Here is a 27,460-nt window from a genome sequence, read left to right as displayed (position 1 = left end):
CTTGTTTTTTGCTTGTAAACTTAAGTTTGCTATTGTTGCTGGATATTAGATCTTTGTTAGATTCATAGTTTGCAAAAATTTTCTCCCACTCTTTAGGCTGTCTGTCCACTCTTGGTGGAAACTTGATAGTTTATTTTGCTGTGCAGAAGCTCTTCAGTTTAATTAGATCCCATTTCTCTCCCTCTCTCTCTCTCTCTTTTCTTTTGCTTTTGTTGCAATTGCTTTTGGAGTCTTTGTCATTAAATCTTTGCTTGTTCCTATGTCCAGAATGGTATTGCCTAGTTTGTCTTCCAGGGTTTTTTACAGTTTTGGGTTTTATATGTAAATATCTAATCCATCTTGAGTTAATTTTTGTGTATGGCCTAAAAAGGGGCCCAGTTTCAATCTTCTGCATATGGCTAGTAAGTTATCCCAGAGCCATTTATTGAACAGGTTTGTCAAAAATCAGATAGTTGTAGGTTTGCAACCTTGTTTCTGGGTTTTCCCTTCTGTTCCATTGGTCTATGTGTCTGTTTTGTCCCAGTATCATGTTGTTTTTATTACTGTAGCCCTGGAGTATAGTTTGAAGTCAGGTAACATCATGCCTCCAGCTTTGTTCTTTTTGCTTGATTGCCTTGGCTATTTGGGCTTGTTTTTGTTTCTATATGAATTTTAAAATAGGTTTTCTAATTCTGTGAAGAATATCAATGGTAGTTTAATAGGAATAGCAGTGAATCTACAAATTGCTTTGGGCAGTATGGCCATTTTAACAATACTGATTCTTCCTATACATGAGCATGGAATGTTTTTCCATTTGTGTCATCTCTGATTACTTTGAGCAGTATTTTCTATTTCTGCATGTAGAGATCTTTCACCTCCCTGGTTGGCTGTATTCCTAGGTATTTTATTTTTTGTGCATGGCAATTGTGAAAGTGATTGCGTTCAGCAGGCACACTTTTGAGGGAAACCGAAAACACTGGCACAAGGTTAGTTCATCATCTTTGCAGCTTTAACCTGATAGATGCCCACTATTGTGTCCTGACATTAGGTGCCAACTGGAAAAACATATCATCTTATAGACTCATGAAGACAGAAACTGAGGTGGTGAAGGCTGCCATAAACTGAAGGGAGTGTCCTGACATTAGGTGCCAACTGGAAAAACATATCATCTTATAGACTCGTGAAGACAGAAACTGAGGTGGTCAAGGCTGCCATAAACTGAAGGGAGAATTCCAGAGGGAATAGAATTAGAGGAGCTTAAGTCTCCCCTTGGCACCTGACCCATACATACACAACACACACTACAAATAGCACAGTTAGAGAAAAATGAATTGATCTAAGATATGAGCTGCTGCCTACAATAGATGAGACAAAATTTCCAGTTTAAATCTAATTAATATAATTGCCTGTGAAAACAAAAAACAGTCTTTGAAGGAATATAACAGAATCCAGAGCCTCTACAACAGGGGTCAGCAAACTCTTTCTGTAAATTGCCAAATAGTATATATTTTAGGCTTCTTGGCCAGGTGGTCTCTGTTGCAACTATTCAACACTGCCATTGTAGCTTGAGGCCGGCCATAGAAAATAAACGAAAAAATGTGTGTCACTGTGTTCCAGTAAAACTTTAAGCCATAGTTTGCTCATGTTTGCTCTATAATATAACAACAACATTTCTAGTATAGAAGTAAAAATTACTGGCTATGTAGAACAGCAAAATGCAACCCTTTCTTTAAAAATGTAAATAAACAATTCAAACCTCAGATGACACGTGTTATGATTTTCATAAAATTTGAAACTGACTTTATGAATATACCTAGTGAGGTAATGGAAATTGGCTTGTAATAAATGAAAAGATATCTCAAGAGAAAAGTTTAAAAAAAGTAAGTTGAAACTTTCACTTTAGATGTGAAAAATACAATATGTAAAATTAAAAGTTGACTGAATGGATTTGAGCAGGATGGAAATGATAAAAATTCAGTAAGCTTGAAAATAGTTTAAAGGGAATTACCCACTCTGAAGGAGAAAGGGAAAATATTGAAAAATATGAAAGATTTACAGAAAGCTGTGAGATTATATAAAAAAAAATAATGTGTGTAACTGTATTCTCAGGAGAGGATGGAGAGGTAGGAAAGTATTTAAAGGAATGATCACTAAAACTTCTTTCCAAATTTGAGAAAAGGCATAGATTTACAAAATCAATAAATTCAACAATCCTCTAATGGGATAAATATGCAGTAAATTATATGTAGACACATTATAGTCAAGCTTCTGAAAACCAAAGATAAAGAGAATATCTTGCACATAAACAGGGAGAAACAACAGATTACTTACAGGGAAATGACAATCCAAGGGCTATACATTTCTCATCTTAAACTATGGAGAAGAGAAGATAGAGGAATGTTTCTGAGATGGTAAAAGAAAAAGAAAAAGTCAACCTATAATTTTATATCTAGTGAAAATATATTTCAAAAATTAAGATGAAATGAAAATTTTCAGGTGAAAGAAAATTAAGAGAATTTGTCATTAGCAACCCAACTAAAAGACATGGAGAAGGAAAATGAAACCAAAGGAAAACTCCTATCTTCAGGAAGTCATGAAGAACAATGGAAAGGGTAAATATCAAGCTAAAAGTAAAAGACTATTTTTACATTCTTAATCTTTAAAATACATGCAATGTATATTAAGTAAAATGTATACAATTTTATTGTATGGTCTACAATGTACACAGATGCTATATATATATATATATCTCTTGACTATAGTACAGAAAAACTGAATGAGGAAGTCTAAATGCACATACGTGGTTGCATATTCCAATAATTCCAAATGAAATAGTACTATAATAACTCTAAATAGATTCAGAAAAATTGAGAGTTTATATTTTAATCCCTAGAGGTGAGTTTGGCAAACTATGGCCTGGAGACTGGCCAACTGTCTTGCTCATCCCATTACATATTATCTATGGCTGATTTGAGCTAGAGCAGCAGATTTGAGTTGCAACAGAGGCTCTGCTGCTGACAAGCCTAATATATTTACTATCTGGCCCTTTAAATAAAGATGTGTGATCCCAGACCTAGACCCAGATCAGGCCTCTTAAAGAGGTAAAGGATTATAGCTAAAAATGTAATAGATAAAGTAGGATCCTAAAGAGAATTCAAATAATATAAAAGTAAATTAATGGGGATCAGAGGGAAATAAAGAGTTAAAAAATAAATTATAAAATCTAGACCTAAATTCAAACAGATTGTTTAATCAATGATTAAACATTAATGAACTACCTCAATTAAAAGGTTATAATTTTTATAACAGATGAATATCAAGACTTAACTACATGCTTATACTACAAGAGGCTCACTTGAAATAGTACACAGATACATTTAAACTAAATAAAAGCATAATATTATACCATGCAAAAAAATAAACACACAAAATCAGATTAATGTCAGATAAACTACAATATAAAAAAGTTATACTTCTATCAGTGATAAAGAAGACTTTTTCATAATGAAAAGAAATGCAATTAGAAGACATAATGCATCAAGAAGACATAATAATAATAACTGTATTAGTGTCTTGCAATAAAGCCTTACGAGGTATGAATCAAAATCTGACATAATCGAAGGGAGTAGACAATTGCAGTCATAGTAGGATATTTAAATTCCCCACTTTAGCAATTATTAGAACTTCTATACACATAATAAAAGACGATTTGTATAACTCTATTAATAACCTTGACCTAATTAATATTTATGAAACACTGACAACTGTGGAAATGCATTGTCAAATGCATATAGAACATTCACCTGGATAGATTATAAATGAGTCTCAATAAATTTAAAGAGATCATGCAGAGTATATTTTTGGATCTAGGAGTGGAAAGTTTGGATCATATAAGAGGTGAATGCTTAAGTGCTAAAAAAACAACAACAACAAAAAACACCTAAAATTTTCCCAAAGTGATTATACTATATTCCCAATAGCGGTATGTGAATTCTGATTGCTCTGTATTATCAGCAACAATTTAGTTTTTTCAATTCTTTAAACTTAAGACATTGCAATGTATATGCAAATGTAGGTCTTTATGGTTTTGATTTGCATTTCTTGATACAATATTAATGATGTTAAGCATCCTTTAAGGAGTTTGTTGGCTATCTGCATATCTTCATTTCTGAATTGTCTGTTGAAATGTTTTGCCCATTTTATTGTATTGCTTGGTCTTTTATTACTATTACAGGGATTATATATTTTGGACAACAACCCTTTGTCAGATATGCCTATTATAAATATTTTCACCCATTCTGTGGCTTACCTTTTCATTGTCTTAACAGAGTTTTCCTAAGATAAAATAATTTATTTTGATACATTTCAAACAATAATTTTCTGTTTTGTTTTTCTTTTATGGTTCATGCTCCTGGTGTCCTATTAAAAAATATTTCCTCTACCTTTTTCCCTGAAGTTTTATAGTTTTGTAGATTCCATATTTAGGTCAATAATACATTTAGGGTTAATTTTATCTTATGATATGACGTAATTTTAAAAGATGAATGTCCAACTGTTCCAGCACAATTTGTTGAAAAGCTTTTATTTACCCATTCAACTGCCTTGTTACTTTCGTTGAAATCAATTGTACACATATGTGAGAGTCTATAATTGGACTCTCTATGGTGTTCCACTGAGGAGTTAAGTCTCTCCTTTCGTCAACACCACATTGTCTTCATTACTGCAGCTTTGTAAGTCTTAAATCATGCAGTTTATGTCCTCCAACTGTTTCATGTTAAGCCTTTTTTAAATCCAAATTCTTGTTGCCTCTGGAATTTTGCAATGCCAAATTACAGAGACTAGGCCTTCTATAGTTCTTCATAATATTAGGTTGGTGCAAACATAATTGCGGTTTTTGCCATTACTTTATTTCAATTCCAGTCTGTGCATTGGCTTCAAGGAGAGGTTTGAGAGAGTCCTACAAACTTGGATGAATCAAGTAGATACAGGAGAAATGTAAAACTGGAACTTTCCATGTCAATATTTAAAGTAATCATATGATTCAGTTATACTATAAACTTTTCTATCCATTTAATACATATGCAATTCATAGTGTGCCTAGTTCACAAAGACAGGATCTTAAGTTTCCTGGAGGTCTTCAATTTTATTACACTTCCTTCCTTTTCAGAAAAAGGTTAACTCCTACGGGGCCACTTCTTACTATTTCTAGGGAAAAATCCTTCCATACCTCTGTATTTTCAGCCAGTCTAAGTAATTTCAGGAAGCTATTACAATGACTTGATGCAGTTGGAGCTGGCTCAGCCACAAGATGCCAGATGGCCTGAAGGTACCCAGCACCAATTGCTTAGGACTCAGGAACAAGGCCATCCAAGAAGTCAGCCATTAATTCTGCAAATTTATGCAGAAGAGTGAGCTATTATTGCCTGTGATCAACATTTTCACCAGAATCTCTACATCTGTGCCTTTAAACATTTTGCAGATGTAAGTTGTTATCCTAAGGGTAAATTTATATCATTAATTAGATCAGCATTATGCAATAATGCTGAGCCTCTAGTGTTTGTGTTTAAATATCTGTTTATAAGTATGGAAGTGAAACATCTAATTTAGATGCTATGGCCCAACTGCCTTTGTCAGATTCAGAGTTACCTTGTTTTTAAGATTTTGCCTGAAACATACATATTGAAGGTTGCTGTGAACCCTCACACTACAAATCTTGATGTTTATTTGTAATTGATTAGAAATGAGCTGGTCATAAGGATGCCTAATTGAATTATGAATAAGCTGTGAAACAAGCTACCTGCCCTATAGCATAGGTAGGCTTTTATGTAGTCATTGCATTAATATTCTAAAAGGTTATCATGTTATCTACATGAGTGAAAAATTTAGAATCAGTACCCCATTATTCAATCGATTCACTTATTCATCAAATATTTATTGAGCACTGACTTGGGTGCTAGAGATACAATGACAAAAGGGCTGACAACTCTGCTAATGTTAAGGAGCTTACCATATAGGAGATTTGTTTTGTATAGCACTTAGATGACAGACTGCCAGGTAGGGTGACTCCACATAGAGCCAATTGAAGGTGTATATGTATGTAGCAGAACTACAGTCATGCTTTGCTTAATGATGGAAATACATTTTGAGAAATGTGTCATTAGGCAATGTAGTCATTGTATGAACATTGTAGACTGTACTTACACAAGCCTAAATGATATAGCCTACTACACACCTAGGCTATATGGTGTATCCCATTGTTTCTAAGCTACAAACCTGTATAGCATGTTACCTTACTGTATATTGTAGGCAACTGTAAAACAATCCTAAGTATTTGTGCATCTAAACATAGAAATGTTACAGTAAAAATACAGACTATAATCTTATAAGACCATTGTTGTATATGTGGTCCATTGACTGAAATGTCATTACATAGTGCACAACTATTTTCAGTCTTCTACAGTTATAACTATTTTCTGCTATACTTTTAAGTTATACTTCCTGACACCTTATATATTCAGGCATTCCCATATAGCTTCAAATAATGATGTGTCAAACCCTTTGGGAAAAAATACCAACCGTCTAATCTCAGCCTTCATTTTGCTCCACTTGTCTTCAGCTTTTAAAATTTTTTTTTTATACTTTAATTTTAAGTTCAGGGGTATATTACAGGTTTGCTACATAGGTAAACTCATGTCACAGGGGTTTGTTGTACAGATGATTTCATCACCCACATACTAAGCCTAGTACTCAATAGTTATTTTTTTCTGAACCTCTCCCTCCTCCCACCCTCCAGCCTTCAGTAGGCCCCAGTGTCTATTGTTCCCTTCTTTGTGTTCATGAGTTCTTATCATTTAGCTCCCAATTATCAGTGAGAACAAATGGTATTTGGTTTTTTGTTCCTGCATTAGTTTGCTAAGGATAATGGCCTCCACCTCCACCCATGTTCCTGCAAAAGACATGATCTCATTCTTTTTTATTGCTGCATGGTATTCCATAGTGTATATGTACCACATTTTCTTTATCCAAACTGTCACTACTGGGCATTTAGGTTAATTCTATGTCTTTGCTATTGTGAACAGTGCTGCAGTGAACATCCACATGCATGTGTCTTTATAGTAGAAAGATTTATATTGCTTTGGGTATATACTCAGTAATGGGATTGCTGGGTTGAATGGTAATTATGGGTAGTTATTTTTTTTAGCTCTTTGAGGAATTGCCACACTGCTTTCCACAATGGTGGAACTAATTTACACTCCCATTAACAGTGTATAAGTCTTCCCTTTTCTCTGCAACCTCACCAGCATCTGTTATTTTTTGATTTTCTAATAATACCCATTCTGACTGGTGTGAGATGTTATCTCATTGTCGTTTTGATATGTATTTATCTAATCATCAGTGTTACTGACCTTTTTTAAATATGCTTGTTGGCTGCATGTCTTTTGGAAAGTGTCGGTTCTTGTTCTTTGCCCACTTTTTAATGGGGTCGGTTTTTCCTTTTAAATTTGTTTAAGTTCCTCCCATTCTGTAGGTTGTCTCTTTACTCTATTGATGCTTTCTTTTGCTGTGCAGAGCTCTTAAGTTTAATTAGGTCCGATTTGTCAAATTTTATTTTTGTTGAAATTGCTTTTGGAATCTTTGTCATGAAATCTTTGCTCATTCCTATGTCCAGACCAGTATTGCCTAGGTTGTTTTCCAGGGTTTTTTACAGTTTTAGGTTTTACATTTAAGTCTTCAGCTTTTGATACAGCTGATCAATCTCTCTTTCAAAAATATCCTCCTCACATTGCCTCCAAGATCTTAATTTGCTTTGGTTCTATTCCTACCTCAATATACTTCAGCATTTTATTTCTTCTTTCTCCTCATTTTCCTAAACTCTAAATATTGCATTGACCTGGGTCTTAGTCCTTGAAACTTTTCTAACTCACTTGCAATTGTTATTTAGTATCATGTCCCCAATATCTTATACTTCTTAATGACTTCCAAATATATATCATGGACCTGCTTACATTCCCACTTGGACATGTAATGGGCATCTCACAACATGACCCACAATGAATTCCAGGGCATTTTGCATTCTGTTTTCTCTTGCTGTATTCCTCCCAAGATAAATGCATAGCTTGTTCTCCCACTTTCTTCAGATCTCTAAACAAATGTCACCTTTCTAGGAAACTTCCCCAGGTCACCTTATATGAAATAACACCATCCTGGCCGGGCGCGGTGGCTCACGCCTGTAATCCCAGCACTTTGGGAGGCCGAGGCGGGCGGATCACGAGGTCAGGAGATCGAGACCATCCTGGCTAACACAGTGAAACCCCGTCTCTACTAAAAAATACAAAAAATTAGCCGGGCGTGGTGGCGGGCGTGAACCCGGGAGGCGGAGCTTGCAGTGAGCCGAGATCGCGCCACTGCACTCCAGCCTGGGCGACAGAGCGAGACTCCGTCTCAAAAAAAAAAAAAAAAAAAAAAAGAAATAACACCATCCTAACCATCTACCTTGGTAGTACTTCCTGTTTTACCTGAGTTTATATTTCTTCTAAACAATTATCATCAACTAACATATTAGATATGCATTTGCTTATATTTCCTCCAACTAAAATGTAAGTCCCATGGAGGTAGGATCTTTGATTCCTGCTGTATTATTTGTGCTTCATACAGTGCCTGGAAAGTAGTTGGAACTTAATAAATATTTGTCAAATCAATGACTAAATATGTAAATTATCTTTTCCATGGTTCTAGCTATCTATCTATCGTCTATTAGGTTACTACACTTTACATGCTGTACTGATTTGGGACTGGAGTATAAGAGTGGAGAGAAAATAAAAAGGAGAACATTTCTGGAAATCTTAAACCTAAAACTTAACTTTATTAGCACAATGTGTAGTTTTAAAACAAGGCAACATCCTAGGATACTGAGAAACAGATTTAAAAAACCTAAATAAACAATCATATTTTCAGAGATCAAGGAAAAAAAATCTGTGCAGGTAGGTTATTGGGAAATAATCATATGAATAGAGCAAATAGCTTAGCAAAATGAATCAATTAAGATACTGGTTAAAACTGATAGTATAGGTGCTATAGGAGACAAAAAATTAGTTTAAATATGAGATCTGATCTAAGGGTTTTTCCATAGAGAAGACAATATAGCATATAAAGAAGTTTGAGTTCCATAGGAGACTGGAGAGCATCTGATTTTTGGGATTTAGACATAATCTAAGTTTGGATCTAGCATTCTCTGTTAATAGGTATAAGAACTTCAAAGTATTATTTGACTGCTCTAGACCTCCAATTGTTGATTTGTAAAATAGGACTAGACAATATGGTATTTAATGGTTATAAGAATCAAATTATGGTTTTAGGTCTAACATTTAAGTCTTTAATCCATCTTGAATTAATTTTAAATGTTAGACCTAAAACCATAAAAACCCTAGAAGAAAACCTAGGCATTACCATTCAGGACATAGGCATGGGCAAGGACTTCAGGACTAAAACACCAAAAGCAATGGCAACAAAAGCCAAAATAGACAAATGGGATCTAATTAAACTAAAGAGCTTCTGCACAGCAAAAGAAACTACCATCAGAGTGAACAGGCAACCTACAGAATGGGAGAAAATTTTTGCAATCTACCCATCTGACAAAGGTCTAATATCCAGAATCTACAAAGAACTTAAACAAATTTACAAGAAAAAATTTAAAAAACCCCATTAAAAAGTGGGCAAAGGATATGAACAGACACTTTTCAAAAGAAGACATTTATGCAGACAGCAGACACATGAAAAAATGCTCATTATCACTGGCCATCAGAGAAATGCAAATCAAAATCAAAACCACAATGAGATACCATCTCACACCAGTTAGAATGGCGATCATTAAAAAGTAAGGAAACAACAGGTGCTGGAGAGAATGTGGAGAAATAGGAATGCTTTTACACTGTTGGTGGGACTGTAAACTAGTTCAACCATTGTGGAAGACAGTGTGGCGATTCCTCAAGGATCTAGAACTAGAAATACCATTTGACACAGTGATCCCATTACTGGGTATATACCTAAAGGATTATAAACCATGCTGCTATAAAGACACATGCACACATACGTTTATTGTGGCACTATTCACAATAGCAAAGACTTGGAACCAACCCAAATGTCCATCAGTGATAGACTGGATTAAGAAAATGTGGCACATATACACCATGGAATACTATGCAGTCATAAAAAGGATGCATTCATTTCCTTTGTAGTTACATGGATGAAGCTGGAAACCATCATTCTGAGCAAACTATTGCAAGGTCAGAAAACCAAACAACCCGTGTTCTCACTCATAGGTCGAAATTGAACAATGAGAACACTTGGACAAAGGGCGGGGAAAACATCATACACCAGGGCCTGTTGTGGGGTGGGGGGATGGGGGAAGGACAGCATTAGGAGAAATACCTAATGTAAATGATGAGTTAATGGGTGCAGCAAACCAACATGGTACATGTATACATATGTAACAAACCTGCACATTGTGCATATGTACCCTAGAACTTAAAGTATAATAAAAAAAGAAAAAAGTGTCAAATTACATCATAAAATAAATAACACACTATGTGGAAGATATTCAGAGGTCAAAACATTGTAGAATGGCACTAGCAAAATTTAATTGCATGTGATATATTAAAATAATTTCTAAAAGCTTGTAAAATAGTATTTATGGAAAAGAATCTACAATTTAACAGAATCGTGTCTAGTTGATCATCTACTGAGCTTTTACAGTAGGAATGCTTTATAAAAGATGAACATTTTGGATGAACTGATCCATTGATCAGTTCTATCAATTCTCTATACCACATGAACTGAAACTGTCTCCTGTGCAATGCTCCGGTGACAGTAACCACAAAGAGCCTATTTTGTTGCCTAAAATAATAGTAACTTCAGCCTGTAAAAGTGTCTGCCCACAAACCCAAACCTTTGTACCTCAAAATCTTTCATTTTACCATGAAGATTTAAGAAAGAGGATTGTGACCAGACTTTTGATTGTCTAAAGACTCAGAGGTGAAAGCAGAGTGAAGGAGGTTAGTAGATGAGGTCAGAGAGGTACCGGAGACAGACCTTACAGAACCAATGTCATAATTGTCACACACGATGTGGAGTTCTAAGGATCCATGACTGTGCCACATGTAAACCCTTTAGAATTAGATCACAATTACATAGCAACACCAGTTCCCTTCAAGCTCCATAGTCCATACAGACTTTTTTTTTTTTTTTGAGATGGAGTCTCACTCTGTAGTCCAGGCCGGAGTGCAGTGGCGCGATCTGGGCTCACTGCAAGCTCCACCTCCCAGGTTCACGCCATTCTCCTGCCTCAGCCTCCCGAGTAGCTGGGACTACAGGCGCCCGCCACCATGCCCAGCTAATTTTTTTGTTTGTATTTTTAGTAGAGATGGGGTTTCACCGTGTTAGCCAGGATGGTCTCGATCTCCTGACCTCGTGATCCGCCTGTCTCGGCCTCCCAAAGTGCTGGGATTACAGGTGTGAGCCACCTCGCCTGGTCCATACAGCCTTTTACACATCACATTTGATGCAGCTCCAACTCCATACTTTCACTCATTTTAATTCTAAATCATTTGTTCACTGGATATTTCACTTACTCTGTGCCAGTCCCTAGGCTAGATGCTGGAGAAACTCACTCTGCCCTCATGCAGCTTACATACTGGTGGGTGAAACTGATCAAAAGCAATTAATAAACAAATAAGTGCACAACTCTTTTAATAAGAACCACAAACCAAAGAGAGCATTCAATATATTATAATGTCATATGCTTTGTTCCTTATAAAGGATCTTAATTATGCTGACAGTTACCCAAAACAGCATTATCCTCAACAAAGCCAAACTCCTTTGAGGCATTCACAGAAACTGTGGCTAGGTAAAATAGGCTATGTTTCAGCGATACTTAACGAATTTACTCTCAGTGTGGTTATCAGTTTATTCCTGAAGTATACAATGTGTATGTGTGTGTGCGTGTTAGGAAGAGGTGAGAGGAGATGGGCAGATAGGGGATGGGCAGCAGGAAAGAAAAAAAAAGGTTACTAGAGCTTAAACTCTTCCATCAGTTAAGAAGGTCATTTTGCTTCATCCTTTAGATTTTATGGACCTAACACTACTGTCCTCTCTGAGTAATTACTGACTACTGGAATATTAATACGTAAACACTGCTTTACCATTATACATTTTCCCTTTTCTTCCAGTTTATGTAGAAATGTACTCTCAATTTTTGTTCCTATAAAAGATACTTCTAAAAATTTATTTTCAGGATTAAAATGTATAGTTCCTCCTCCACAATTACATGTTAATATTATTGCATTTTTATCAATTATATTTTCATATCGCATTTTTACCCATTTCCATATAAGAAAATATAGTTGGCCCTCCCCGTTTGTAGTTTCCACATCCAGGGATCCAACCAACCACAGATAAAAAAAAATTTAAAAAAAAATACAACAATATAAATAATACAAATAATAACATAGTATAATAATTACATAGCATTTACAATGTATCAAGTTCTGTAAGTAATCTAGGGATGATTTAAAGTATTTGGGAGGATGTGGGTAGATTATATGCAAATACTACATTATTTTTCATAAGCGACTTTAGCAGCTGGGAGTTTTGGTATCTGCTCAGGGAACAGGATGTGGGTACTGAAACCAATTCCTGCAGATAATGGAGAGAAAACTGTATGGGATTTAAAATAGAAGCATTGAACTGACATAATAAAAATACTTCCCTGATATCAATGTAATTTTCAAAGTAGAAATTATTAGGTCTTTCTTTATTCACTTTGATTAAATGCTCACATCTTATTTCTATCGCTTCCAAAGTATAAGAAAAAAATGCACAAACCTTTTCTTAGAAAATCCTTCTTTTATATATTGGGGTGCTTTTGATCCACAAACCCTAAAATAATGTTACCTTCTCCTACCAATCAATACTTCTAAACAATGAATGAACGCACAAAACCCCCACCTGGATCTTTACCTGCATCTCCTGACAAAAAGAAGCCAATGGCCCAAAAAGGATCTGGCATTGTTCATCAGCAGTGTATGTCATCCCTGGCAGCTTGGAGGGAACCATCACAGAATTGACACTCTGCGGATTTGTTTGTAGCAAGCAGTTACTGGCCTTTGACCTGGCAATAGGCAGGTATGTGTAAACTTTTGAATTTACTGTAAAAAGCTGATATGATTAGTTAGCATACAACAAGAAACACTTTAATAATATCAAAAATATATCTTTACTTTAAGCTCTTCTATTGAATACTCATAGAAATTATTCTGTATGTCAAAAATCATTTATTTACGATGAAGATAATCGTAATAAATAATTTTCAAGTTAAAAGAACTTTATGGTGAACAAAACACATTCATGTGAATTAACTCAGCTGATCTACATAACACCGTGAAGTGGGTGTTATTTTATGCATTTAATAGGTATACAGGCTCAGAGTCAGACAGTAACTTGCCCAAAAGTAGTATGTGAATATAAGATATCAGCTATATTTGGGGATTTAAAGAATGTATGGAAAGCATCCTCAGGCGAATATTAACAGTGTAGATATATTTGTGCTTGACATTGTAATACAACTTTGTATACAATTCTGTAATATATTTTAAAGTGGTATTTGATGTCATAGGAGTCCTGATTCATGTGAAGGCAGCCATACAAAATCATGCATGTTCCTTAGGAACTCATTAGGGCCTACAGAAGCGCTGCTGATGCAGCTACTGATGGTGTGTCTGAAATATCACATGCTCTGAGTGCTCTTCTCTAGACTGTTATGACAAACAGCATGCACAGAATATACTGTACATATAGCCATTTAATAGAAAAATGGGCTTAACTATTTAAAGGATATACAAAAGTGAATAAAGTTCATCTGTGTAGTGAGTTTAGCAAGCTAGGTGTTCCTGTATTTCTCACTAAGACTTGTTTTGGATACCTTAAGCATCTCACTAACTACTTTGCATATTGCTTACTGCTTCAGGTGATCCTTCTATAATTATAGAAATAAGTGCTTTAAAATGAACAAGTGCTTTAAAATGAAAATGAGAACAACAGTAATATTTTTCATTTACTTTTCGAACAAGACAGAAGCTAAGTGTTACTGCCACTGAATGTGGAAAAGGGCTATGGTAATGGTGGAAACTATTTATTAATGTAAAAACATTTGAATTGTAGATGTATTACAAACGAAAAGTGAAGATTTTGTTAGAGGAGCCCTGATCTTTGTGATAATAGACGTGCTGGGTGATGAACAGTGTGAATATTTCCACTGGGAAAAATGGAAAAGGCAATTAAATACTGTGACAGATTTTTAAAATCATGATAACAATTTTTCAATCTTACAAATAATCTTAACTGTCCTTTTTGAAAAATGTAGAAATTAAAAAGCAGGGGGTTAAATAACATGTCCCAAACTACACCATGAGTCAATGGAAAAGCCAGGATTGGAACCAAGTACCTTCAGTTTTACTCTGGTGGCCTTTCCACTTTGCCACACTGGCTTCTCTATTTGTAAAAAGAAACAGCACACATAATCATTCACAAGGCAAAAACAATAAGTGACCTCCATACCTGAGAAATCTTTCCAAATCTTCCTTGCTACATCGAGACCATGAAACGTCACCAAGATTCTGTCCTTTAATCCATTCACCAGACATGATATGAAGACCATCAGCACACGATGGGTGGTCATTGTCATGGTTAATGCCCATGCTGATTTGGAATATAATAAAATTTTAAAATTTACACTAAGTAAATGTTACTTGTTAACTTTTTATAACTGCAGTTAAATAATGGTTAAAATACTTAAAATACTGGGAGCCAAATTTGTTTTAAGGAAATTAGTTTCAAAATAAAATTAGATTTCAGATTAAGTTACTTTTTAAATTTTGTTACCCCAATTTAAGGTAAATATTTTTATTTAATAAAAAACATTTCCCTAATCAACCTATAAAATGACATGTTTAGGTCCTTTATACGGAAATGACCTACAGATATATTCTTTGCATAACAGTATGTATGAAACTCAGAAATAATACATTTATGTTTAACCACACTAGATTCTGGCTGTTGCCTGCATCAAATTTTCTTCAAAATTTGATTTGAAAACACATCTTTTACCAAATTTGAAACCTCATTAATCTATTAATTTCCTATGTCTTTCATTAGACCATCTTCTTCCTCCCACATCATATAGCACAAATTATCCTGGCCTTCTTTGTCTTTTTTTAATGAATCCTGAATCTGTTGAAATTCTATTCTAAAAGTCGGACTTATTTCTAAATAGATGTTCTAGAAATACCTTCAGTTTAGTATGTCTAAAGACTGCCTTTCTTACTTTGTCTTTCAATTCTCTATTTACTCCTCTATTCTATTTTTCTCTTACTCTCTTTTTATGCTTTTGCTAGCTACTAAGTTCAGCCAAATAAAGAATCTTCAAGTCATCATTTACTTTTTTCCTGTCCTGAATTATCACATAGGCTCTATTTTATTTACTGTTAGAGGCAAGCCTTGCCAACTGTACCTTCTAAGTATTTCACTCAACTGTCATCTCCCTTCTATCCTATAGTTACTATTAAAATTATTGTATTGTATCCTTATTACAGTATATACAAAGTCTTGAATTGTTATGGTATTGTACCTGAATTCTGCCCCTCTAATCTTTACCAACATTCTCCCTTCCCCTCCTCCTACCCTGCTCCAGTGAGATCTATTTAAAACACAATCTGCCTATGCCATTCCTATGTTTTCTCATTATCCATAAGAGAATTTCCAGCTCTTTAACATGATACATATCCCCTTCATATTCTTCGACATCATTATTAGTGTTTTTACTTCAGCAATACCAAATGACTTGTAGTTTCCCAAACATTATGTTGTTTCTTATTTTCTTGCAGTTAATTGTTACTTAGCATTTTCTAGGTATCATAAATCATATAAGGGAATTTATAAACTTGAGTTAAACAACCAAATGTGGTAGAAATGATTATAATATGCATTTTGCAGATGAGAAGTAACTTGTCCAAGATTATACATTGAGAAATTGGAAAATAATAATGTTTGAACTGAGGTGCCTGGCTCTAGAACTCATATGATTAACCATTCCACATTGGGCGTCTATAAATTCCATCCTGCAACCCCATGTGCTGTCTACAGTGCCTCTCCTTCAGCTTCTTTGCCTGGACAAACTCAAATTCTACTTAATCATCAACATTAATGCAGTTTACTTCTATCAGGTTTTCTTTCACTATCCCCTACCTCACCCATTTGTACTATCTCCTCTGGAAACAACATAGGATTCTGTGAACAACATTGTTACGGCATTTTCTATACTGCATTATAAATTTTTACTTTTGGTTCACTCTCCAAATTCTTGAGACTCTGTAACCAATGTTGAATCATGGGTTCAATGATCATGTAGAAAAAAAATTATATAGTCTCTTGTGAATTCTCATAATGAGGCCAGTAAAATATTTTTGTGGATGAGGGTTAGTACTGAAGAAGCAGAGAAAAGTCCATTTTTGTACATGCATAGCCTGAGATAATGGCAGGATAGTCCATTATTCTCTTTTCTTCTTCTGTTATGGTCTAGATAATAAATAAAATTGTTTTCATAATGAAAAATTCACAAGAATATCTATATTGTGTTTTAAAACATGAAATTAAAAGAACTGTTATAGAAAATGCTAAGGGAAATTACAATGAGAGTATCTAAGTTTCTGCAAATCAAAATAAAATTTTTAAAAACTACCAAACTATATTTTTAAGATGAATTATGAGTTTGAATCAAAATTGTTAAAATTAAATGTTTTTGAAGGAAGAAGATAATATGAAAGGAATAAATAAATTCCATCCAATTCAATAATGAATTAAGACTAATTATATCACCATGCTAAATTTAACTATAAAAATTCTGGTATAAATAAAACTAAAATACATTATTGAATATTACTTTTCACTTTTGGTGTTAGAAAAATTCACCAGTGAATCATACTTTTCTTTCCTATTCTAATCAATTTCTTCAAATAGAGTCTGTAGCAACACATATTAATAGAATAAATAGCAGAGAAAATAGGAAGATAAATGTTTTCATACTTTGAAGATAAAGAGGAAAAATAAGAGATTATATGAAATAGGTATGAACCAGTTCAATTAAAATATTAGAAGGCAGAGTAAAAAGATGTTGAAGGTAGAAAGTGATTTAATCTCTGTATCTTCCCCTTGTTAATGTAACCAAAGGCAATTTAACAATAAATAAACATGTCTCAGTTGCTTTATTTGTTAAATATACTTCCTTGACTGATTTGTTGTGATGACTGCATCACATGATATGTAGTGCCTGACCAGTGCCTGGAATACAGGCAGACCATAATCATCCTCTATACTGGGGAAATAAATCAGAGAAATTTTATTATATGATTCTAATTTGTCAAAAGATACATAAACAGGTTTATCATTAATTATATTAAATTCACTTTGCTGTATTTTGCTTTCTTTGGTGAAAGTATGCACTTCAGAAAAACCAAGAAAATAACAATCAAAAGAATTTACTTAGATATTAAGTTAAAATAAGAAATTATAAATATGACACAATATCACAAATCAGTAAAAGTGGCTTAATGTAATTCTAACTGTATGGTTCAAATGCAGCCCATCAGTGTCCTGTCTCCTCTCTGCCATGGATTCTGGCTACAGCCCACATCACTGGGTGACCTGTTAATTAACAAACACTTGCCATGTGGAACGTGCTCGACTCTTCCATCTGTGGTGGCATAATCTTTCAAACCATACACAAATGCTATTATTTTTGAAGGGTAACTAGTCTTTCTCAAAAATAATAAACCTTCCTAAATAATGTGTCCCAATGAGGGAAGGAGAGGGATTGCTTCCAAGATTTGGCAATTTGGACATTTTCCCAACATAGTGTAATAGGATTTTCCAAATATGGATGATTACAACCTCTCATCCAGATAATCATTTTCCTTTTGGGATCCTGGTCCTGATTCTGATGTAAGAAATTAGCTTCAGCCATGGGGAGGTCTGGTGATTCAAGCATTGTTTACCAGTAGTTAAATTTTCCTAAAGCCATTTAACTCATAACAGAAAAGATTATCATTAAATTGGGACAGGCTTTTTTTAAGCACACATCTGGAATTATCAGGAAACAATGCTTAGTCCTGACTCTATAGGTTTGAAATAAAACAATTAATTGAGTACCTTAATCTGTGCCAGCTACTCTATTAACCACTGACAATGATATCACTTAATCCTCACAATATTCCCATAATGTATCTATTATCATGACTTCTATTTTACAAATGAGGAAGGTGCTGAGGTTAATGGTGAAGCTGTGACTCAAACCCGGGCAGTTTGATGCTCACACAGATGAACCTCTAAACTACCACACAATAGTGCTTTTCTTTCTGGATCAAAACTCTCACTTTTGGAGATGATTTATTGTTTTCTGAATAATTTTAAATGCCTCTGTTCTTTTAGCAGAAATGTACCTCTACATGTAGAACCTTGTAACCAAGTCACATGCATTGCATGGAAAACATTCTCTAAGTAAGACATTAGCAACACCTCTCCTCACACTGCAATTGAACTACATTTTAATAATCTCAGTTTAAATTCATTTTGACAAAGAGCCTTGGGCAAATAAACTCTTCACTAACATTGTACATGGTTGTCAAGTCAACTGAAAAAATATTTTTATCTTATAAAACTTCTCAACTTGTTTAAAAATCTTTGCCAGGAAGTTTTGTGATATCCTGCAGAAAGCTGGAGAAGCATTTGGATTTTGAAGATGGTTCCTTTTGATGTTCAGAGAATTAGGGAGGAGAAGCCTTATGAATTCACTCATTTTTTTTGGATAATTTGGAAACGATCTGATTTGTAAACAGTAATATTTTAAAAGAGTAGGCTTTTTATGCTGAATACGTTAAGCATTTTTGTGACATAATATTTCCCACTAAAGCCATATATTATGTGGAAACATTAATAAAAGAAAGAAACAAACTATTACAATGTCTTACTGGAAGTAGATTATATTTATAAAAAATGACATTTAATTTCATATTTCTTAGAATTCAGTGGTATATCTAAGTCTATATAATTTCACTATTGTGTGTTCATGGAGAAAAAATTCAGACATTCAGATATATAATATATTTTGGTATCATATTTCTTTTTATATTTTAAGTCATTTCAATTTGCACAAACAATGAAACCTACTTTTACTGGCAAGTCAAAAGGCTATATAAAAGCAAGGTAAAAAATTAGAGGTTAAAAGAAGAAAAGTAGAGGTACAAAAAGAGATTCCTTTTGACTTTGTCATGCATTATATTACAGGTTTATCTAACAATGCACATACATTGTTGAGAACCCACTACTGTGCTGAACTGGAGTCAAAAAGATAAGTAAGACTCAGTTCCTACATTCAAAGAGTGTATTATCTACTGGGATTGGAACACTATCCCTTGCTCTTGGATAGCCAATGGATGCCCGGATCCTGTTAGTCCTATATTCCTTAAACCTCTACTACTTACTTATCTGCCCCTTTTCAATTCTATTGCTATCAATCAAAATTGGTGCTGATTCTTTTTACTTCTAGATTATTGTACTGTCTGCCTGATTGTCCTCCTGCTCTTTAACTCTTTGCCTCTTAAACCATGCTTTAATGGTGCTAGTTTCTTATGAGTGTATTAATATAAAAAAGCTAGTTTCCTATGCAAAAACTTTTCATTTGCCCTGGCAAACAGAGATTCTAAAAATGTGAATAATGAACCACTTGCGTCAGAATCATAGGGCATGAGGACATTAGAGTAGTTAAAATGCAGATTCATGGGCCTGCCCCCAACGAATTAAAATAGAATATTTAGAGGTAAGGCCTAAGAAATGGCATTTTGTTACATTTTTAGATGATTCTTATTTACTCAAAATTCTGGAAAGCAATGATCTACAGGATGAAATCCACTCTTTATCTCATTATTCAACATATCTGTAAACCGATATCAGTCTGATTTTCATAGTTAATTGCAGCCTAACCTTTTGTATAGTTCCTTTCCATTAGAATACCTTCCATTCTTTTGGCTTAGGGTTGACTTGGCAATGTGGGCTCTTTTTTGGTTCCATATGAACTTTAAAGTAGTTTTTTCCAATTCTGTGAAGAAAGTCATTGGTGGCTTGATGGGGATGGCATTGAATCTATAAATTACCTTGGGCAGTATGGCCATTTTCACGATACTGATTCTTTCTATCCATGAGCATGGAATGTTCTTCCATTTGTTTGTATCCTCTCTTATTTTGCTGAGCAGTGGTTTGTAGTTCTCCTTGAAGAGGTCCTTCACGTCCCTTGTAAGTTGGATTCCTAGGTATTTTATTCTCTTTGAAGCAATTGTGAATGGGAGTTTACTCATGATTTGGCTCTCTGTTTGTCTGTTATTGGTGTATAAGAATGCTTGTGATTTTTGCACATTGCTTTTGTATCCTGAGACTTTGCTGAAGTTGCTTATCAGCTTAAGGAGATTTTGGGCTGAGACAATGGGGTTTTCTAGATATACAATCATGTCATCTGCAAACAGGGACAATTTGACTTCCTCTTTTCCTAATTGAATGCCCTTTATTTCCTTCTCCTGCCTGATTGCCCTGGCCAGAACTTCCAACACTATGTTGAATAGGAGTGGTGAGAGAGTACATCCCTGTCTTATGCCAGTTTTCAAAGGGAATGCTTCCAGTTTTTGCCCATTCAGTATGATATTGGCTGTGGGTTTGTCATAAATAGCTCTTATTATTTTGAGATACGTCCCATCAATACCTAATTTATTGAGAGTTTTTAGCATGAAGGACTGTTGAATTTTGTCACAGGCCTTTTCTGCATCTATTGAGATAATCATGTGGTTTTTGTCTTTGGTTCTGTTTATATGCTGGATTACGTTTATTGATTTTCGTATGTTGAACAAGCCTTGCATCCCAGGGACGAAGCCCACTTGATCATGGTGGATAAGCTTTTTGATGTGCTGCTGCATTCAGTTTGCCAGTATTTTATTGAGGATTTTTGCATTGATGTTCGTCAGGGATATTGGTCTAAAATTCTCTTTTTTTGCGTGTCTCTGCCAGGCTTTGGTATCAGGATGATGCTGGCCTCATAAAATGAGTTAGGGAGGATTCCCTCTTTTTCTATTGATTGGAATAGTTTCAGAAGGAATGGTACCAGCTCCTCCTTGTACCTCTGGTAGAATTCTGCTGTGAATCCGTCTGGCCTTGGACTTTTTTTGGTTGGTAGGCTGTTAATTATTGCTTCAATTTCAGAGCCTGTTATTGGTCTATTCAGAGATTCAACTTCTTCCTGGTTTAGTCTTGAGAGGGTGTATGTGTCCAGGAATTTATCCATTTCTTCTAGATTTTCTAGTTTATTTGGGTAGAGGTGTTTATAGTATTCTCTGATGGTAGTTTGTATTTCTGTGGGATCGATGGTGATATCTCCTTTATCATTTTTTATTGCGTCTTTTTGATTCTTCTCTCTTTTCTTCTTTATTAGTCTTGCTAGCAGTCTATCAATTTTGTTGATCTTTTCAAAAAACCAGCTCCTGGATTCATTGATTTTTTGAAGGGTTTTTTTGTATCCCTATCTCCTTCAGTTCTGCTCTGATCTTGGTTATTTCTTGCCTTCTGCTAGCTTTTGAATGTGTTTGCTCTTGCTTCACTAATTCTTTTAATTGTGATGTTAGGTTGTCAATTTTGGATCTTTCCTGCTTTCTCCTGTGGGCATTTAGTGCTATAAATTTCCCTTTACACACTGCTTTAAATGTGTCCCAGAGATTCTGGTATGTTGTGTCTTTGTTCTCGTTGGTTTCAAAGAACATCTTTATTTCTGCCTTCATTTCGTTATGTACCCAGTAGTCATTCAGGAGCAGGTTGTTCAGTTTCCATTTAGTTAAGTGGTTTTGAGTGAGTTTCTTAATCCGGAGTTCTAGTTTGATTGCACTGTGGTCTGAGAGACAGTTTGTTATAATTTCTGTTCTTTTACATTTGCTGAGGAGTGCTTTACTTCCAAATATGTGGTCAATTTTGGCATAAGTGTGATGTGGTGCTGAGAAGAATGTATGTTCTGTGATTTGGGGTGGAGAGTTCTGTAGATGTATATTAGGTCCGCTTGTGCAGCACTGAGTTCAATTCCTGGATATCCTTGTTAACTTTCTGTCTCGTTGATCTGTCTAATGTTGACAGTGGGGTGTTAAAGTCTCCCATTATGATTGTGTGGGAGGCTGAGTCTCTTTGTAGGTCTCTAAGGACTTGTTTTATGAATCCGGGTGCTCCTGTATTGGGTGCATATATATTTAGGATAGTTAGCTCTTCTTTTTCAATTGATCCCTTTACCATTATGTAATGCCTTCTTTGTCTCTTTTGATCTTTGTTGGTTTAAAGTCTGTTTTATCAGAGACTAGGATTGCAACCCCTGCCTTTTTTGTTTTCCATTTTGCTTGGTAGATCTTCCTCCATCCCTTTATTTTGAGCCTATGTGTGTCTCTGCACATGAGATGGGTTTCCTGAATACAGCATACTGATGGGTCTTGACTCTTTATCCAATTTGCCAGTCTGTGTCTTTTAATTGGAGCATTTAGCCCATTTACATTAAAGGTTAGTATTGTTATGTGTGAATTTGATCCTGTCTTTATGATGTTAGCTGGTTATTTTGCTCTTTAGTTGATGCAGTTTCTTCCTAGCATTGATGGTCTTTACAACTTGGCACGTTTTTGCAGTGGCTGGTACCAGCTGTTCCTTTCCATGTTTAGTGCTTCCTTCAGGAGCTCTTGTAGGAAGGCCTGGTGGTGACAAAATCTCTCAGCATTTGCTTGTCTGTAAAGTATTTTATTTCTCCTTCACTTATGAAGCTTAGTTTGGCTGGATATGAAATTCTGGGTTGAAAATTCTTTTCTTTAAGCAACCTAAATGTCCGACAACGATAGACTGGATTAAGAAAATGTGGCACACATACATCATGGAATACTATGCAGCCAGAAAAAATGATGCGTTCATGTCCTTTGTAGGGACATGGATGAAACTGGAAACCATCATTCTCAGCAAACTATCACAAGGACAAAAAACCAAACACCGTATGTTCTCACTCATAGGTGGGAATTGAACAATGAGAACACATGGACACAGGAAGGGGAACATCACACACCAGGGACTGTTGTGGGGTGGGGGGAGGGGGGAGGGATAGCATTAGGAGATATACCTAATGCTAAATGATGAGTTAATGGGTGTAGCACACCAACATGGCACATGTATATATATGTAACAACCTGCACGTTGTGCACATGTACCCTAAAACTTAAAATATAATAATAATAAAATAAAATAAATTTTAAAAAGATCAAAAATTAAGAATGTTGAATATTAGCCCCCACTCTCTTCTGGCTTGTAGACTTTCTGCACAGAGAACAGCTGTGAGTTTGACGGGCTTCCCTTTGTGGGTAACCCGACCTTTCTCTCTGGCTGCCCTTAACATTTTTTCCTTCATTTCAACTTTGGTGAATTTGACAATTATGTGTCTTGGAGTTGCTCTTCTCGAGGAGTATCTTTCCAAGAGAAACAAAGCTGGAGGCATCACACTACCTGACTTCAAACTAAACTACAAGGCTACAGTAACCAAAACAGCATGGTACTAGTACCAAAACAGAGATATAGACCAATGGAACAGAACAGAGCCCTCAGAAATAATACCACATATCTACAACCATCTGATCTTTGACAAACCTGACAAAAATAAGAAATAAGGAAAGGATTCCCTATTTAATAAATGGTGCTGGGAAAACTGGCTAGCCATATGTAGAAAGCTGAAACTGGATCCCTTCCTTACACCTTATGCAAAAATTAATTCAAGATAGATTAAAGACTTAAATGTTAGACCTAAAACCATAAAAACCCGAAAAGAAAACCTAGGCAATGCCATTCAGGACATAGGCATGGGCAAGGACTTCGTGTCTAAAACACCAAAAGCAATGGCAACAAAAGCCAAAATTGACAAATGGGATCTAATTAAACTAAAGAGCTTCTGCACAGCAAAAGAAACTACCATCAGAGTGAACAGGCAACCTACAGAATGGGAGAAAATTTTTCCAATTTACTCATCTGACAAAGGGCTAATATCCAGAATCTACAAAGAACTCAAACAAATTTACAAGAGAAAAGCAAATGACCCCATCAACTAGTGGGCGAAGGATATGAACAGACACTTCTCAAAAGAAGACATTTATGCAGCCAACAGACATGTGAAAAAATGCTCATCATCACTGGCCATCAGACAAATGCAAATCAAAACCACAGTGAGATGCCATCTCACACCAGTTAGAATGGCGAACATTAAAAAGTCAGGGAACAACAGGTGCTGGAGAGGATGTGGAGAAATAGGAACACTTTTACACTGTTGGTGGGACTGTAAACTAGTTCAACCATTGTGGAAGACAGTGTGGCGATTCCTCAGGGATCTAGAACTAGAAATACCATTTGACCCAGCCATTCCATTACTGGGTATATACCCAAAGGACTATAAATTATGCTGCTATAAAGACACATGCACTCGTATGTTTACTGTGGCACTATTCACAATAGCAAAGACTTGGAACCAACCCAAATGTCCAACAATGATAGACTGGATTAAGAAAATGTGGCACACATACACCATGGAATACTATGCAGCCATAAAAAATGATGAGTTCATGTCCTTTGTGGGGACATGGATGAAGCTGAAAACCATCATTCTCAGCAAACTATCACAAGGACAAAAAACCAAACACCGCATGTTCTCACTCATAGGTGGGAATTGAACAATGAGAACATTTGGACACAGTAAGGGGAACATCACACACTGGGGCCTATTGTGGGGTGGGGAGAGGGGGGAAGGATAGCATTAGGAGATATACCCAATGTAACTGACGAGTTAATGGGTGCAGCACACCAGCATGGCACATGTATACATATGTAACAAACCTGCACATTGTGCACATGTACATTAGAACTTAAAGTATGATAAAAAAGAATATATCAAAAAGAATACCTTCCATTCTAATCTGCATTTACATAGACTTTCTGCCTTTAAAAAGGATTATTCAATAAATTATAGCCCATATTTATCATTATCTTTAACTTATACACCCTTCACATATATGGTGTCTAAGACATATCAGAACTGCCTCGTATTTCTGGTTAATTTTAAATAATATATATATAATACCACTACCTAGAATATAAGCATTCAGAGAACAGAAGTTGTCATATTTTCTTTTTACTTCCTTTAATTATTTAGTTGAATGTCTTGTTAAATGTCTACTGATTTATCAACTAATATAGGATCATAGAAACACCAAATATGCTATAATTAGAGATGTGAAACTACTGTGGCCTCTTGCCAACACAGAGATACTGCGACATGAAAAAGTTAATAGATGGTCTACTCCAGGAAGATTGCCTGCTTTACTCTAGGACATGCATTTGCCAAGAAACATCAGAGAATTGCAAACAGAAAGCTAACTCTTCCAAGGTCATTCATTTGCTGGGTGATTTTTTTCCGTCTTCCACTAACTCACTCCAACATCCAAACCTACATTTGGAGAGAATCTGGTATGGGAGAGCTGCCACATCTATACTGGTTGAAGTCTCATTATGAAAGTTAACTTGGAAAAAATTGCTTATTATTCTACGTGGTATCATTGTCTAAATAAAATATCAAATACGAAAGCCGTGCTAGTGGTCTACAAGTCTTCATGATAAGTAAACTTCCTGTCAGTCTGGTTAAAAACCTCTAAAAGGTATGAAATCACTCCAAGAAAGAACAGAAAAATGAAAGGCCAGTGAAGGCTGAAAATCTCCTTTTCACATTAAGGTATTCATAAAATAACTATAATACTACTAATTATTGTTATTATTCAGTCACTCTGTATTTTGTGCCAATCATTGTGCCATGACACTAGAGTATCACAAACCCTAACAATGAAACTTGAAATTAAAAACTATCCAAATTTTAGGAATAAAGGAAATGAATACAGAGAGATTGATTTATCCAAAGCTCATTCATTAAGTACCTGGCAGAACAATAATTCAAGCCCAAGGCTGTATGTCTGATAATGCACTTTCCCTCTCAACTATCCACGTAGGTAGTTTTTAACATTTACCAAGGCATTTGTGTCAGAGGAAGATACCTGTGACATCTGCTGTAGAAAATTCTAAAGAGTACAATGGGGACAGTATATTTAGATAGCCATTACTAATTATAGTTGGTCAACAATAACTACAAAAAATTAATTTTCAACATTTTAAGGAGCAATGTATTTCTAGAAGAGCATATTTGGTTTTTGCCTGTTATAACAATTTATTCTTATTTCATCTATTTCCCATTCTAAAAGTCTTAGGAGATGATATACTTTATAGGCATTTCTTATTTAGTTCTTTTCTTCTCTCTTTTTTTTCTTTTTTTTTTTTTTTTTTTGAGACAGAGTCTTGCTGTATTGACCAGGCTGGAGTGCAGTGGTGTGATCTCAGCTCACTGCAACCTCTGCCTCCCAGGTTTGAGCAATTCTCAGGTCTCAAGCTGGCATGGTGGCCAGAATGGTCTTGAACTCCTGAACTCAAGTGATCCGCCTGACTTGGCCTCCCAAAGTGCTTGCAGTACAGGTGTGCTCCACTGTGAGCCATTATAACTGGTCTCTATTTAGTTCTTAGTGTATATCTAATCTCCTCTTAGAGCATATCCTCTCTTCTTAGAGCAGATATACTACTGCACATCAATGCAAATGAGTGCCAAATTTAATTCACTTCTGAAAAGGACTCTTCTTGGAAGCTGAGAGAGTGTGACCAAATCTATGTATGCCTCCTGGGGCATATGCTAACTTCTTTAACTATAGTCATCATGCTGTACATTAGGTCTCCAGTACTTATACATCTTGTGACTGAAGGATTGTAACCTTTGACCAATATCTCCCCATTCCCCTCATCCCACAGCTCCTGGTAACCACCATTCTTCTGTTACTATGAGTTTGACTTTGTTTTTGTCAGATTCCACATATGAATAAGATCATGCAATATTTGTTTTTCTGTGTCTGGCTTATTTCACTTAGCAAAATGCCCTCAAGTTTCATCCACGCTGTTGCAAATAGTAGAATTTCCTTCTTTTTAAAGACTTAGTAATGTTCCATTATATATATATATACACACACACATATATATAAAATTCCAGTTATATAATGAATATTCTGTTTTGTGTATATATACATATATAGTAATACGTATATAATAAATATTCCATTATATATATAAAATTGTTTATATAATGGAAATATATATATGTGTGTGTATATATATATGCATACACACACACACACACACACACACACCACATTTTCTTTATACATCCATCTTTATACATTCATCTGTTAACAGATGC

The 27,460-nt window shown here is 35.1% G+C and overlaps 1 protein-coding gene across 2 annotated transcripts in view; it reads right to left on the bottom strand.

The window, feature by feature from the left end:
• Positions 1-27,460, bottom strand: part of ADAMTS19 (ADAM metallopeptidase with thrombospondin type 1 motif 19) — a 278,745-nt gene that overhangs the window by 104,946 nt on the left and 146,339 nt on the right. For both annotated transcript variants that reach the window (XM_063706747.1, XM_031010623.3), the window contains exons 9-10: positions 14,590-14,730; positions 12,994-13,144 (exon numbers count right to left, since the gene is read on the bottom strand). In XM_063706747.1, the coding sequence (XP_063562817.1) occupies positions 12,994-13,144; positions 14,590-14,730 (292 nt within the window). The remainder of the gene's footprint in view (positions 1-12,993; positions 13,145-14,589; positions 14,731-27,460) is intronic.

This window comes from Gorilla gorilla, chromosome 4 (assembly GCF_029281585.2).
Source record: "Gorilla gorilla gorilla isolate KB3781 chromosome 4, NHGRI_mGorGor1-v2.1_pri, whole genome shotgun sequence".
NCBI classification, from domain to species: Eukaryota; Metazoa; Chordata; class Mammalia; order Primates; family Hominidae; genus Gorilla; species Gorilla gorilla.
Note: the sequence above shows the minus strand (reverse complement) of the source record. Positions and strands in the feature narration are given on the sequence as shown.